At 48.8% G+C, this 12911-nt stretch overlaps 1 protein-coding gene across 3 annotated transcripts in view; it reads right to left on the bottom strand.

Moving 5' to 3' along the window:
- Positions 1–12911, bottom strand: part of Slc43a2 (solute carrier family 43 member 2) — a 55925-nt gene that overhangs the window by 6071 nt on the left and 36943 nt on the right. For 2 of the 3 annotated variants that reach the window (XM_012950993.2, XM_045158233.1), the window contains 5 exons: positions 9874–9885; positions 9118–9256; positions 7745–7874; positions 2073–2146; positions 209–332 (listed from right to left, as the gene is read on the bottom strand). In XM_012950993.2, coding sequence (XP_012806447.1) covers positions 209–332; positions 2073–2146; positions 7745–7874; positions 9118–9256; positions 9874–9885 — 479 coding nt within the window. The remainder of the gene's footprint in view (positions 1–208; positions 333–2072; positions 2147–7744; positions 7875–9117; positions 9257–9873; positions 9886–12911) is intronic. The other variant, XM_045158234.1, reaches the window with a different exon arrangement.

The following is a 12911-nucleotide window of genomic DNA, read 5'->3' as shown; positions in this document are numbered from 1 at the left end:
ATCTTGTTCTTTGGTAAAGACTGGGATTGACCCCAACACCAGACAGGCCATTTTTTTTTTCCCTTCAGTGTGGCCACCATTCACAAGGGACCCTTGGCTTGATCCTACCCAAAATTCCCACGCTGCCTGTTTTGGGGGCTCCACAGCCCTGGGTGAAGCCTCTAAGCTTCCTGGTGGCAGAATGGAGAGATTCTTCAACTGTTCTTACCCACAGAGGGTCTCCTTGGAGGGGACCCATCATGGCCAGAAACAGTGGCTGCTGCAGGAGAGCAAAGAGTGCACTGACCAGAGACTGCAGTCCAGTGAGGCTGCCGAACTGGGTGGAGGGGTACCTGTTGGGCAAGGAACATGGTCACAGGCAATTTCATTCACAGGCTCCCGAAACCCTGCCTTGACCTTGCCCAGGTGTACCAGTACCCATGGTTGCACCTTTGGTGCCTGAAGGGAAAGGTAGGAACAGACTGGGGTGCTGGATGGCCTCTGGGATATGCTCTGCTAAGGCCCCAGACTCTGGGGAGGGCCTCTCCTCACACCCAGATGCGCCTTGGGCCCATGGGTGTCTGGCCAAGCTGAGTGGAAAGCATGGTGCCAGCAGGAGTCTGCGGCTTGGGAAACGTGCCCAGGGAGCAGGTTGGAGGCTGGGTCATGCTCGGCTGTACCCTCCTCTGGAGAAGCATTGTGTAATCATGGAAACTCAGCATCACAGCCCTTGCCCGATTCCCTCACGCCCTGCCAGGGCAGCCACAACTTCCTCCAAGACTGGGGGGGGGGGAGGCGAGGAGGGGGACAGGCAGACCTGGGATGACCCTTGTGGGATGCTGCTGAAACAGCGAGGAATTTCTGGATTCAACCTCAAGTTTTGCTTCCCCAGAGCCAAAGGGGCATGGTGGCACACACCTTTAGTCCCAGCACTCGGGAGTCTGAGGTTGGAGGGCTGCCATGAGTTTGAGGCCAGCTGGGGCTGCACAGTGAGTTCCAGATCAGTTTGAGCTAGGGTGAGACCCTGCTTTGACATTAAAAAAAAGTAAAAAAAAAAAAAAAGAGCTTTTCTCATGGCCAAAGACAAAGTATGATGATGATGTTTGGGTTCTAGATTTTGGGCCAGGCTCTGGGCCAAAGAAGAACAGCTGTGTGGTCTCTTGGAAAAAGATGTAGGTTTCATTGTAGCTCAGGTTCAAGAAGGTTATGGCCACCCAGGCATGGTGGCATACATCTTTAATCCCAGCACTTGGGAGGCTGACATAGGAGACGAGCCATGAGTTAGAGGCCAACCTGGAGTTACAGAGTGAGTTCCAGGTCAGCCTGGGGTAGAGTGAGACCCTCCCCGCAAAACAAACAAACAGGGGCTGGAGAGATGGCTTAGCGGTTAAGGCACTTGCCTGTGAAGCCTAAGGACCCATGTTTGATTCTCCAAATCCCACCTAAGTCAGATGCATAAAAGTGAGGCAAGTGCACGGTTGTACATGCCCACTGGGTGGCGCAAGTGTCTCAAGTGCATTGCAGCGGCAGAGGCCCTGCCCCGCCAATTCTCTCTCTCTCTCTCTCTCTCTCTCTCTCTCTCTGTCTTTCTCTCTCTATCTCTAAGATAAAATAAAATAATCAAACGAAGATTATGGCCAGCAGTGGGCCCTTTAAGGACTGAAGTGAGGACAGCCTAGCATGCCTGGAATCAGTTATCCATGTCACTGCCCCTACTGAGAGCCATCTGAACTTTAATATTTAGTTCCAGACAGCCAGAACCCAACCCTGTTCCAGTGAGCAGCCAGGAGCAGGACCAGGACTTGATGAAGAGTAGCCCCTGGGGCCCTAAAGCACTGGCCTCAGCTGAGGGACTGACTTCGTGCTAAATGACGAGGCTTGTGGGCACCCAACTGTCCACCCACTGACCTACCTGCTGCCAGCTATGTGTGACTTTTTCTGACACAACCAGCAGAAACCCTGATACCTCTCCCCACCCCCGATGCAAGACTATGAACCATGCCAGGGTGGCCGGCCTAGCCTCAGGGTCTCAATCCCATCAGCAGCCTCCTCGGGCCAGATCTACCAGACCACCAGCAGCTTCCAGGACTTACACGGCCGCATATAGGCCCCCCACAGCAGAATGGATGAATCCTCGCACGATTGTGTGCAAGACGAAGGAGAAGATCTGAGGGAGGAAGGGAGAGAGAACAGGGCGTGAGCAATGAGCAAGAGGCCCCAGGGCCTCCCTCGGTCCCTGCCCTCTGCTTTTTTTGGTTTTCCGAGGTAGGGTTTCACGCTAGCCCAGGCTGACCTTGAGTTCACTATGTAGTCTCAGGGTGACCTTGAACTCATGGTGATCCTAACTCTGCTTTCAACCCTTTGCTTCTTAGGGTTGAACAGAAGAGCACAGGCAACCTGGAGTGAGCTCCCACCAGCTCTCCAGTGCAGACTGGTCAGTTTGCAGAAATTTTGTAACCAGTTGCTAAATAATTGTGTGGGTTTTTTTTTTTTTTTTTTTGGTTTTTCGAGGCAAGGTCTCACTCTAGCCCAGGCTGACCTGGAATTAACTATGTAGTCTCAAGGTGGCCTCGAACTCATGGTGATTCTCCTACCTCTGCCTCCTGAGTGCTGGGATTAAAGGCGTGTGCCACCAACGCCTGGCATAATAATTGTTATTAAACATTAAATTAAGCCAGGTGTAGTGGTGCATCCTTTAATCCCAGCACTCGGGAGGCAGAGGTAGGAGGATTGCCATGAGTTCTAGGCCACCCTGAGACTACATAGCGAATTTCTAGTCAGCCTGGGCTAGAGTGAGACCCTACCTCGAAAAACAAACAAAAAAATTAAATTTAAAAATAAAGATTAAATTAGGGGCTGGAGAGATTGCTCAGTGGTTAAGGTGCTTTCCTGCAAAGCCTAATGACCCAGGTTCAATTCCCTAGTACTCACATAAGCCAGATGCACAAGGTGGCACATGCATGTGGAGTTCATTTGCAGTGGCTAGAAATCTCAGAGCACCCATATACATATTCTCTCTTTGCTTGCAAATAAATTAATAGTAAAAATATTTATAAAAATAAAAAAAGAGGGCTGGTGAGATGGCTTAGTGGTTAAGTGCTTGCCTGTGAAACCTAAGGACCTTGGTTTGAGGCTCGATTCCCCAGGACCCACGTTAGCCAGATACACAAGGGGGCGCACGCGTCTGGAGTTGGTTTGCAGTGGCTAGAAGTCCTGGCGTGCTCTCTCTCTCTCTCTCTCTCTCTCTCTCTGTTGCTCTCAAATAAATAAAAATAAACAAAAAGTTTTAAAAGAAAGAAAGAAAGCTGGGGGTGGTCATGCACACCTTTAATCCCAGCAGCACTTGGGAGGCAGAGGTAGAAGGATGGCCATGAGTTCAAGGCCACCCTGAGACTACATAGTGAATTCCAGGAGAGCCTGAGATAGAGTGAAACCCTATTTCGAAAAACCAAAAAATAAAATAAATAAATAAATAAATAAAAGAGCTGGTGTGGTGGTACATACCTTTAATCCCAGAATTTGGGAGGCAGAGGTAGGAGGATCACCATGAGTTTGAGGCCACCCTGAGACTACATAGTGAATTCCAGGTCAGCCTGAGCTAGCGTGAGACCCTACCTCAGAAAACCAATACATAAATAAAAAAGATAAAATTATGTAACTACAACTAAGGTGACATTAAAATGAAGATAATGAGTATTCAAAATGCATTACTTCTGAATTTTTTCACTAGTTTTACTACTATCTGTGCTGCAAAGGGGTTTTCTCTATATTGTATATGTAAGGTAGAAGAGTGTGTTTCTCTCACACAACTCCATACTCAGTGACATTACATTGGGAGTTTGAAGTGAGCCAGGACAAATGCTACAAATCAGGGTTCCAGACCCTTCCATGCCCACCATAAGCCTATGAATAAATATATACATGTATACTAATACAGCACTGGGTTGGTGGCTATTAACTATAACCCAGTCTTCTCTGTTCATCTGAGGACCTTCTCAGAGGTCTCTTTGCCTCGGCACTCAGGCCCAAATGGCAGGTGACTGTCCTTACCTCTATAGCAAAGCTCCATCACAGGCTCTGGGACGCTCCATCCTGGGAAGGCCACTACTGGCAAGCTTAGCCAGCTCTGAAAAGCCCTTGTTAGTTAATAGTGCTTGAGAAGCACCAGCCATCCACTTTGCAACCCCAGGACCTTGTGTTCCTTTTATCCACGGTCTTGCCACCTTGCTTAGCAGCTAGGACCTGATCTCAGGAATGTGGGTGGCAGAAGGGGCCAGAGTTGCCCTTGGCAGGGTTGAAAGAGGGCTCTGCCCAAATACGCATACACATGTACACGTGGATTTGAACAGACTCCTTGGCTTCAAATCACTGTTGCCCTTTCACAACTTGTCCTTCAATAAGAATTCAGGCCAGACATGGTGGCACACGCCTTTAATCCTAGCACTTGGGGGGCAGAGGTAGGAGGAGTGCAGTGACTTTGAGGCCAACCTGAGATTACATAGTGAATTCCAGGTCAGGCTGGGCTAGAGCAAGACCCTACCTCAGAAAGAAAAAAAAAAAAAAAAAGATCTCAATAAGACAGAGTTGGATAAATAGCTTAGCAGTCATGGTGCCTGCCTGCAAAGCCCAAGGACCCAGGTTTGACTACCCAAAACCCATGTAAGCCAGATACATAAAGTGGCGCATGCATTTGGAGATTGTATGTAATGGCTAGAGGCTCTGGTGTGCCCATTCTCTCTCTCTCTCTCTCTGCCTCTTTCTCTCTTAAATAAAAAATTAATTAATTAAATATATTTTTTTAAAACAAAGAGGGCTGGAGACATGGCTTAGTGGTTAAGGCACTGGCCTGTGAAGCCTAAGGACCTATGTTCAACTCTCTAGATCCCATGTAAGCCAGACGTACAAGGTGACGCAAGCACAAGGTCACACGTGCACACAAGATGGTGCACACCTCTGGAGTTTGCAGTGGCTGGGCCCCTGGCATGCCAATTCTCTCTCTCTCTTACATGCGTGTGTACACATGCTCTCTCATAAAAATAAAAAAAAAATAGAATTCAATATGACAAAAAGTGACCAGGCACAGTGGTGCACACCTTTAATCCTGGCACTCAGGAGGCCGAGGTGGGAGGATCACTATGAGTTCAAGACCATCCTAGAGAATTCTAGGTCAGCCTGAGCTAGAGCAAGACCCCATCTCAAAAAAAAAACAAAAAGAAAAAAATACGACAAAAAGCAGATGGCTCCCTTCCACTGAGCACTGTGTCTTAATTGGACAAAATGGTCCGAGCAAGGGCCTGTGAGTCTATGCCACCTGGACCTGGTAAGAGTCTCCCATGGCTTACTCCGGTCTGCATGCCCAGTATCAGCAGGTACACTTGACAGTTCCAGTAGATGCGCACACCTGTGGGCTCAATGCAGTGCAACACCTGGCACCTTGTAAACACTACTGACTGCTAGAACATTTCACAGACCACAGGGTGGAGGCAGGCAGGTACAAAGTCGGCCTTGCTTACAATCTCTAACAAATCAGGTTTCCAAAAACTTCAGAAATCTTATACAAAACCAGGTAGGCGGGCTGGAGAGATAACTTAGTGGTTAAGTGCTTGCCTTTGAAGCCTAAGGACCCCAGTTCAAGGCTCGATTCCCCAGGACCCATGTTAGCCAGATGCACAAGGGGGCACAAGCATCTGGAGTTCATTTGCAGCGGCTGGAGGCCCTGGTGCGCCCAATCTCTTGTCTCTCTCTATATGCCTCTTTCTCTCTCTCTCTGTCTGTCGCTCTCAAATAAATAAATAAACCAAAAAAAAAAAATTAAAAAAGCAAACAAACAGGTAGGCATGGTGGTATATTCCCATAATTCCAGTATGGGAGGTCAGGGTTGGGAGATTGTGAATTTGAGGCCAGCTTAGTCTACATAGCAAGTTCCAAGACTGCCTGGGAAACATAGTGAGACCTTATATTCAAAAATAAAATATAGGGCTGGAGAGATGGCTTAGTGGTTAAGGCTCTTGCCTGAGAAGCCTAAGGACTCAAGTTGGGCTCCCTAGAACCCATGTAAGCCAGACACACAAGGCCACACATGCACACAAGGTAGCACATACATCTGGTGTTTAACTGCATTGGCTAGAGGCCCTGGCGCACAAATTCTCTTTCTCATAAAATAGCAAATAAACTAATAAATAAATAAAATATAAATAAGAAACCTTATATAAAGGAATTAGGCTTTTTTTTTTTTTTTTTGAGATAGGGTCTCATTCTAGCCCAGGCTACTAGAATTCACTATGTAGTCTCAGGCTGACCTTAAACTCATGGTGATCCTCCTACCTCTGCTTCCTGAGTGTTGGGATTAAAGGCATGCACCACCATACCTGGAGGAATTAGGCTTTTTTTTTTTTTTTTTAGAAGAAAGGTTCTTTATTTTTTGGGGGGGGGTCATTTTTATTTATTTATTCGAGAGCAACAGACAGAGAGAGAGAATGGGCGCGCCAGGGCCTCCAGCCACTGCAAACAAACTCCAGACCTGTGCACCCCTTGTGCATCTGGCTGACGTGGGTCCTGGGGAATCAAGCCTTGAACTGGGGTCCTTAGGCTTCACAGGCAAGCGCTTAACTGCTAAGCCATCTCTCCAGCCTGGAATTAGGCTTTTAAACCCAGATAAAATGCCATAATTATAGTCACACTCTGTTCTCTCCAGAGCAAAGGCCCTATGGACACTCTTGTGCCAGGGGCAAGATGTTCCCAAGATGTTCTCTCTTTTTTTTTTTTTAAATTTTAAATTTATTTATTTATTTATTTTTTAGTAGGAGCCCTGTTTTGAGACAGAATATCAAGTACTCAAAGTTGCTATGTAGCCAAAGATGGCCTTGAACTCCTGATCCTACTGTCTGCCTCCCAAGTGCTTGGATTACAGGCATGTACCACCAGGCCTGGCCTTGGCCAAATCTCGTTGGACATCAGATTCCAGATGTTTGGGAAAACGCTAAACAAGTAACCACACAGTTCCAGGAAGCAGACAATGGCAGTACTCATGGCATGCAAGGTGTCCAAAGGACCAAGAACAATGTGCCTTCATGAAGAACAGGTTTCACTCCTTCACCCTCCTGTGGAGCGTGAAGCCGGACACTCCCCACCCCATAAAGAACATAAATAATGGCAGCTGATTGGTTAAATTGAATGAATGAAGTCGCATTTTGTGTGGATGGCTTTAACACTACAATTTTTTGTTGTTGTTGTTTTGTTTTTCAAGGTAAAATCTAGCTTTAGTCCAGGCTGACCTGGAATTCACTAGGCTCAGGGTAGCTTTGAACTCACTACCACCTCTGCCTCCCAAATTCTGGGATTAAAGGCGGACGCCTCCACGACCGGCCCTAACACTGTACAATGCTGTATGGGGCGGATGCATGTTTGCATATGTGTGCAGGTCTATGTGCACATACATATGAAGATTGGAGCTGACTGTTTTCCTAAATCACTCTCCACCATATTTACTGAGACAAGGTCTCCTCACTTGAACCCAGAGCTCACCAATTCAGCAAGTCTAGCTGGCCAGCTTGTTCAATTTCCAAGCAGTGGCATTACTGTCACCACACTCATCTGGCAAACAGGGGTACTGAGGATCCAAACTCAGGTCCTCCCATTTGAATAGCAAGCCCTCTATCCACTGAACCAACTCCCCAGCCCGAGACACCCCATACTTTTTAGCATCTGAACACCCGTTAACCTTGTTCCATACTGCCCCTGGCCTCTTCCCTATCCCTACACCTACCTGCAGAGGCAGATTGGGAATGAGGCAGGTCACCCCAAAGCCCACCAGCAGCAAGTTTGTGAAGGCAAAGGCCCGTGTGGCATTGGTGACTTTCTGGATCTGCCTGTCACGCTTCTGTTTCTTTTCACCTCTGTGGGGAAAAAGTACACACAGAAGTTGGGGGGCTCCCTGGAGGAAGGGGGGCCCTCCCAAGAAGTCAGGCCTCAGGGGTCCCAGCACATGACCTGATTTGACCATCACAGGTTACCTGAGCACGTCTTAGAGGCTGTGTCAGGGCTAGAGCAGCCCAGGGACATTCCCTGGGCTGCCTTCTCAACTGAGCATGAGGTCACCTATGTGAACGGGCTGAGCACCTGGAAGATGGCCTCCACCCACCCACTGCTCTGTAAGGACTGAAAGAGCAGCACGTGCCCCAGTGAGAACACAGCAAAGTCCAATCTTGCAGGAAGCTGCTAACAAGCCAGATAATAAGCCAAATAAGACAGTGAGTGGATTTCCCCACGGGGGCAGGATAGGGTGAAGGGAATAAACACACAGCAGATGGAACCAGGATGGGCACAAACCATCTCTTGGCTGTTGGGCCTGACCTAGATAACAGAGTAGTCTCTGTAATCATCTCCTTGTGGAGGGACTAGTACCAATTCCAGTCGTACCACCCACACTGGCACCCCAGGGAGGATCACAGGTGAATGCCTCATGCTTGAAGGTGGGCAATGAGTCCTAAGCCCACTGCTTCCTAGCTATGTGGCCTCGGTCAGGTGACTCAAACACCTAGCTTCAGTCCCCTCATCTGGGAAATGGGCACAACACTGGTGTATACCACAGCACAGTGTCACAAGTACTGAGGTATTATGTGCTTGGCACTGGGCCTGATATAATAAATAACAGCTTATTATGTGAAGGTGGAGTCAGAAGATAGCATTTAATTCATTCTCTGATCTTAGAGCCCAGGCCTTCCATGAAGTAGGGCTCCAGCACCTTGTTTAATCCTCACAATTAACTTGTCTTTAATTCAGCTGGTTAGAGTGATTAGACCAGGTGCAATACACCCTGGAGGCAAGTGACTTCTAGGTGGTCCTAGAGTGAGCCTTGTGCGGAGATCTGAGCACCATCCTGGGGTCTTGATCTTTCCTTAGCTGTCTCTTCTGCTTTTGTCTCAGTGTCTTTCAACCTCTCATATTAGAGAATTTCCTTAAGGGGTGAGAGAAATATGTGCTGAGCTTCACAAATGAGACTGTCCCCTGCCACTTGCAAGGGTCCTGAGCACTCACATCTCCTGCTTTCTATAAAACTGAACCTGCCAACCCAGGCCTTGCCTAACATGCAATGCCACTCGGTTGTCTTTCTCCAGGGCCACGGCCTTGCCTACGCACTGGGTGGTGTCTTTCTCCTCCGGCTCCTCAGAGGTATCTTCGCACTCCTTCAGCCTCCAGTCCATGATGTAGCCGATGACAGGGGCTGTCAGCAGGCAGAGCAGCTGGAGTGCGCCAAAGATGGAGGTGTAAAGAGCGACTGGGGAGGAAAATGGCATGTCATGGAGGCTCCTGGCACAGAGCCCCAGAGAACAGCTTGGGTGTGATCTAAAAGTGTAGGTGCCAATAGGCCCTTTTGAGATTTGCATCAGAACCCCCTTGTCACTGTACATCTTGAGGGGAGCCCAGAGACCATAACCTCTGAAATCAAAGCTGGACCAAGGGGAAGGTCACCCAACTTTTTGTTCCAAATCCTCACTTCTTTCCCAGAAACAGCTAATGAAATGCAGTATGTCACAATGACTGACCCCCCCACCAGAAGTTCCAGGAAGTCACTCTGACTTAGGAACCACAACATTACCAATGCCCATGACTGAGGCTTTGTGTGTGTCCGGCCATTCCTTTTCTGCCTCTAGAAATATACCAGGAAGGCACCACTCACAGCTCTGAGGTAAGGGCCTTCCATCTTCACAAGGATTCAAAATTATGCTCCGGAGGGGGGGTGCTCAGAGAAAAATAGCTGAATGCTAAATGCCCCATCCTTACCCCCAGCAGTTTAGCCAAGAGGGATTTTGGAATTCAAGGTGAAAGTCTCTGGGCTGAATGGAGACTGGATACAAGAGGTGTTGCAATGCACTCTAACAACCCCTTGCTTACCCGTGGCCATCACTGCATCAAGAAAGCAGAGGTGGAAAAGCACAAAGGAGAGAGGTCAGCGGAAGAAAACGTACAGGCAGTTACAGGCAGGTGGGGGCAGGAGGAGGGCTAACTAGCTCAGCGACCCACGCATTCCATTCCCCACAAGCCCCTCTCAGAGCGCTCAGGGAGCCCGAGCCCGAGCCCGTGCCAGCACACAGGGCACATCTGAAAAAAGAGACAGCCCAGCCCCCTGTTGCTGTTTTCCTGGCTGCCGGTGCCTCGTCACAGGCAGGCTGGTGAGTCAGTCAGGCCTGTGGCCCTGGCCAGGCACCATGATGGGGAAGCGACATGCTGTGTGCAGTACAGAAGGCCTGGCAGAATCACAGTCCCCCACCACCATGTGGCCCTGAAGGGACACTGCTGTCACTGCTACCTCCTGCTGTGTACTCAAGACAGGAAAAGGTCAGTGGGTCTCCTCTAGACATCTGACCAAGCCATCTGATACTGCAGGTCTTCCCTGATAGCCAGAACTGGTTCTTTTCACCCCATTAGCTCCCTGACCACTAGCAGGCCACTTGGGGGGTGGGGCAGAGCCAGATCAGTGGACACTGAACACCGGAGCAGTGGCAGGCTGGGGAGACGGAGCTCCTGTCTACCTCAGACCAAGTTTCCTAGACTGGTCTCTCATGCGCGTGCACACATGCATCTCATATGCAGCCAGACCCAAAATCACAACCTTCCTACCTCAGCCTGCCTAGTACCTGTGATTACAGGCTTGTGCCATGGTATCCAGCTTAAACTTGATTGTCTTTTTTCTTTCTTTCTCTTTCTTTCTTTCTTTCCCCCCTCCCCCACCCTTTTTGGTTTTTCAAGGTAGGGTCTCACTCTAGCCTAGGCTGACCTGGAATTCAGGCTGACCTGGAATTCACTATGTTGTCTCAGGGTGGCCTTGAACTCATGGCGATCCTCCTACTTCTGCCTCCTCAGTGCTAGATTAAAAGCGTGTACCACCATGACCAGCTTAAACTTGATTTTCAAAGTAATAAAAATAAATTGTTGAAATAAATAAGAACATAAAAAGTTGAAAAAATTCCCCTTGGGCAGCAACAAAAGATTTTTTTATTTGAGTAAAAGACAAGATTGGGCTGGGCAGAGGTAGGAGGATCGCCATGAGTTGGAGGCCACCCCGAGACTAAACAGTGAATTCCAGGTCAGCCTGGGCCAGAGTGAAACCCTACTTGATAAAAAAAAAAAAAAAAAAAGACAAGATTAAGCTGGTTGTGGTAGCTCATGCCTGTAGTTCCAGCCCATGGGAGGTTGAGGCAAGAGTATCACCAGAAGTATTAGGCCAGATTGGCCTACCCAGCAAGTTCCAGGGAGGCTGAGGATTGCCATGAGTTTGAGGCCACCCTGAGATTACAAAGTGAAATCCAGGTCAGCCTGAGCTAGAGTAAAACCCTACCTCAAAAACCAAAAAAAGGTGTTTTCATGGGTAGGGCCGGACATGGCTCAGTGATTAAAGGCACCTGCAAAGCCTGATGATCTGGGTCTAATCCCTCAGAACCCACATAAACCAGATGCACAGAGCAGTACATGCACCTGGAGTTTGTTTGCGAAGGCAAGAGGCCCTACTGTGCCCATGCTGTATCTCTCTCCTCTCTCTCTGATTGTAAATAAATAAAATATCTAGGGCTGTAGAAATGATTTAGTGGCTAAGGTGCTTTCCAGCAAAGCCAAAGGACCTAGGTGTGATTCGCCAGTACCCACGTAAAGCCTGATGTACACGGTGGCGCATGCATGCATCAGGAGTTTGACTGCAGTGGCTGAAGGGCCTGGTGTACCCATTCTCTCTCTCTCTCTTTCTATCTGTCACTGTCTGTCTCACTCAAATAAATACTTTTTTAATTTTTTAAAAAAAAAACCTGGATGGTGGCATACACCTTTAATCCTAGCACTTGGGGAGGCAGAGGTAGGAGGATCGCTGTAAGTTCGAAGCCACTCTAAGGGTGACATAGTGAATTCCAGGTCAGCTTGGGCTAGGGCAAGACCCTACCTTGAAAAACAAAAACAAAACTAAACTAAAAAAATGAGTTTCACGGGTAGAAATTTGGGAAATATCACTAGACTAAATGAAGTTGAATAGGTCATTTTCTCCAATAGGGCCCCTGAGGCCTTTACTATGTCCATACCCACTATGTGTTTTTGTTCATGATATTCAGCATTTCTCTACTTTGCTTTCCTACCAAGGAGCCAGTATTACCTGGCTCACTACTACTTTTGTCCTTCAGTGAAAGCAGGTGCTCTTATCCCCGTGCAAAGCTGGTATTTGGCTCTTTGCAAAGCCCTATGGTATCTTCCTCTGGTAAAAACAAGTCAGCCAACAAAAGAAAGTTGCAGGCCAGGGAGGCTGCCAACAAAGAGGATTTGCCCAATGTGTTTGTCCCGCCTGTTTGCCCTCTCGCTCAGGGATGACTAAGGCTGACTCAGCCCAGGCCCTGGGGAAGTACTGACTTTCTCTGTCACAGCAAAGCTTCTCGCTCATCAGCTGAAGACCGGCTGCTGCTGTTTTCCTGTGGGTTATCAGTTCTGTTTCCCGGAGTGAACAAGTCTCAACTGGATTATGGGCTCCCGGGAACCTCTGCCTTTCCCGGTTCCAGGGGCGGGATGCAGGCTAGGTGGGCCCCATGCCCCAGAGCACTCTGATAAGACCGAGGTCCTTCCAGCAGCCCCCAGGGACTCCAGGTGCCAATCAGGGCTGTGCAGCACCCAGGTGGAGGCCTCTGCTCTGGGCGGTGTCTACGTTTACAGACAGCCCTCAGCCCTCCCCTCCAGCACTGGAAACATACACCCCACACCCTAAACACATGCAGCTATTTTAGTCCTTCCCTCCCTCCTCAGCCGGGAAACCCTGATGGGGACATGAAAGAACAGTCAGGCTGGCAGTGACCAAACAGTCCTAAGGAGCAAGCAGGGCCTCAGACACTGCCATTTCACAGCCCTGCTGTGACAGCTCAGCCTAACACCTTCCAGCCCTTGGCCAACAAGGCTTCACTAAG

Source organism: Jaculus jaculus, chromosome 9 (assembly GCF_020740685.1).
Source record: "Jaculus jaculus isolate mJacJac1 chromosome 9, mJacJac1.mat.Y.cur, whole genome shotgun sequence".
NCBI classification, from domain to species: Eukaryota; Metazoa; Chordata; class Mammalia; order Rodentia; family Dipodidae; genus Jaculus; species Jaculus jaculus.
This window is presented reverse-complemented; position numbering and strand designations above follow the sequence as displayed.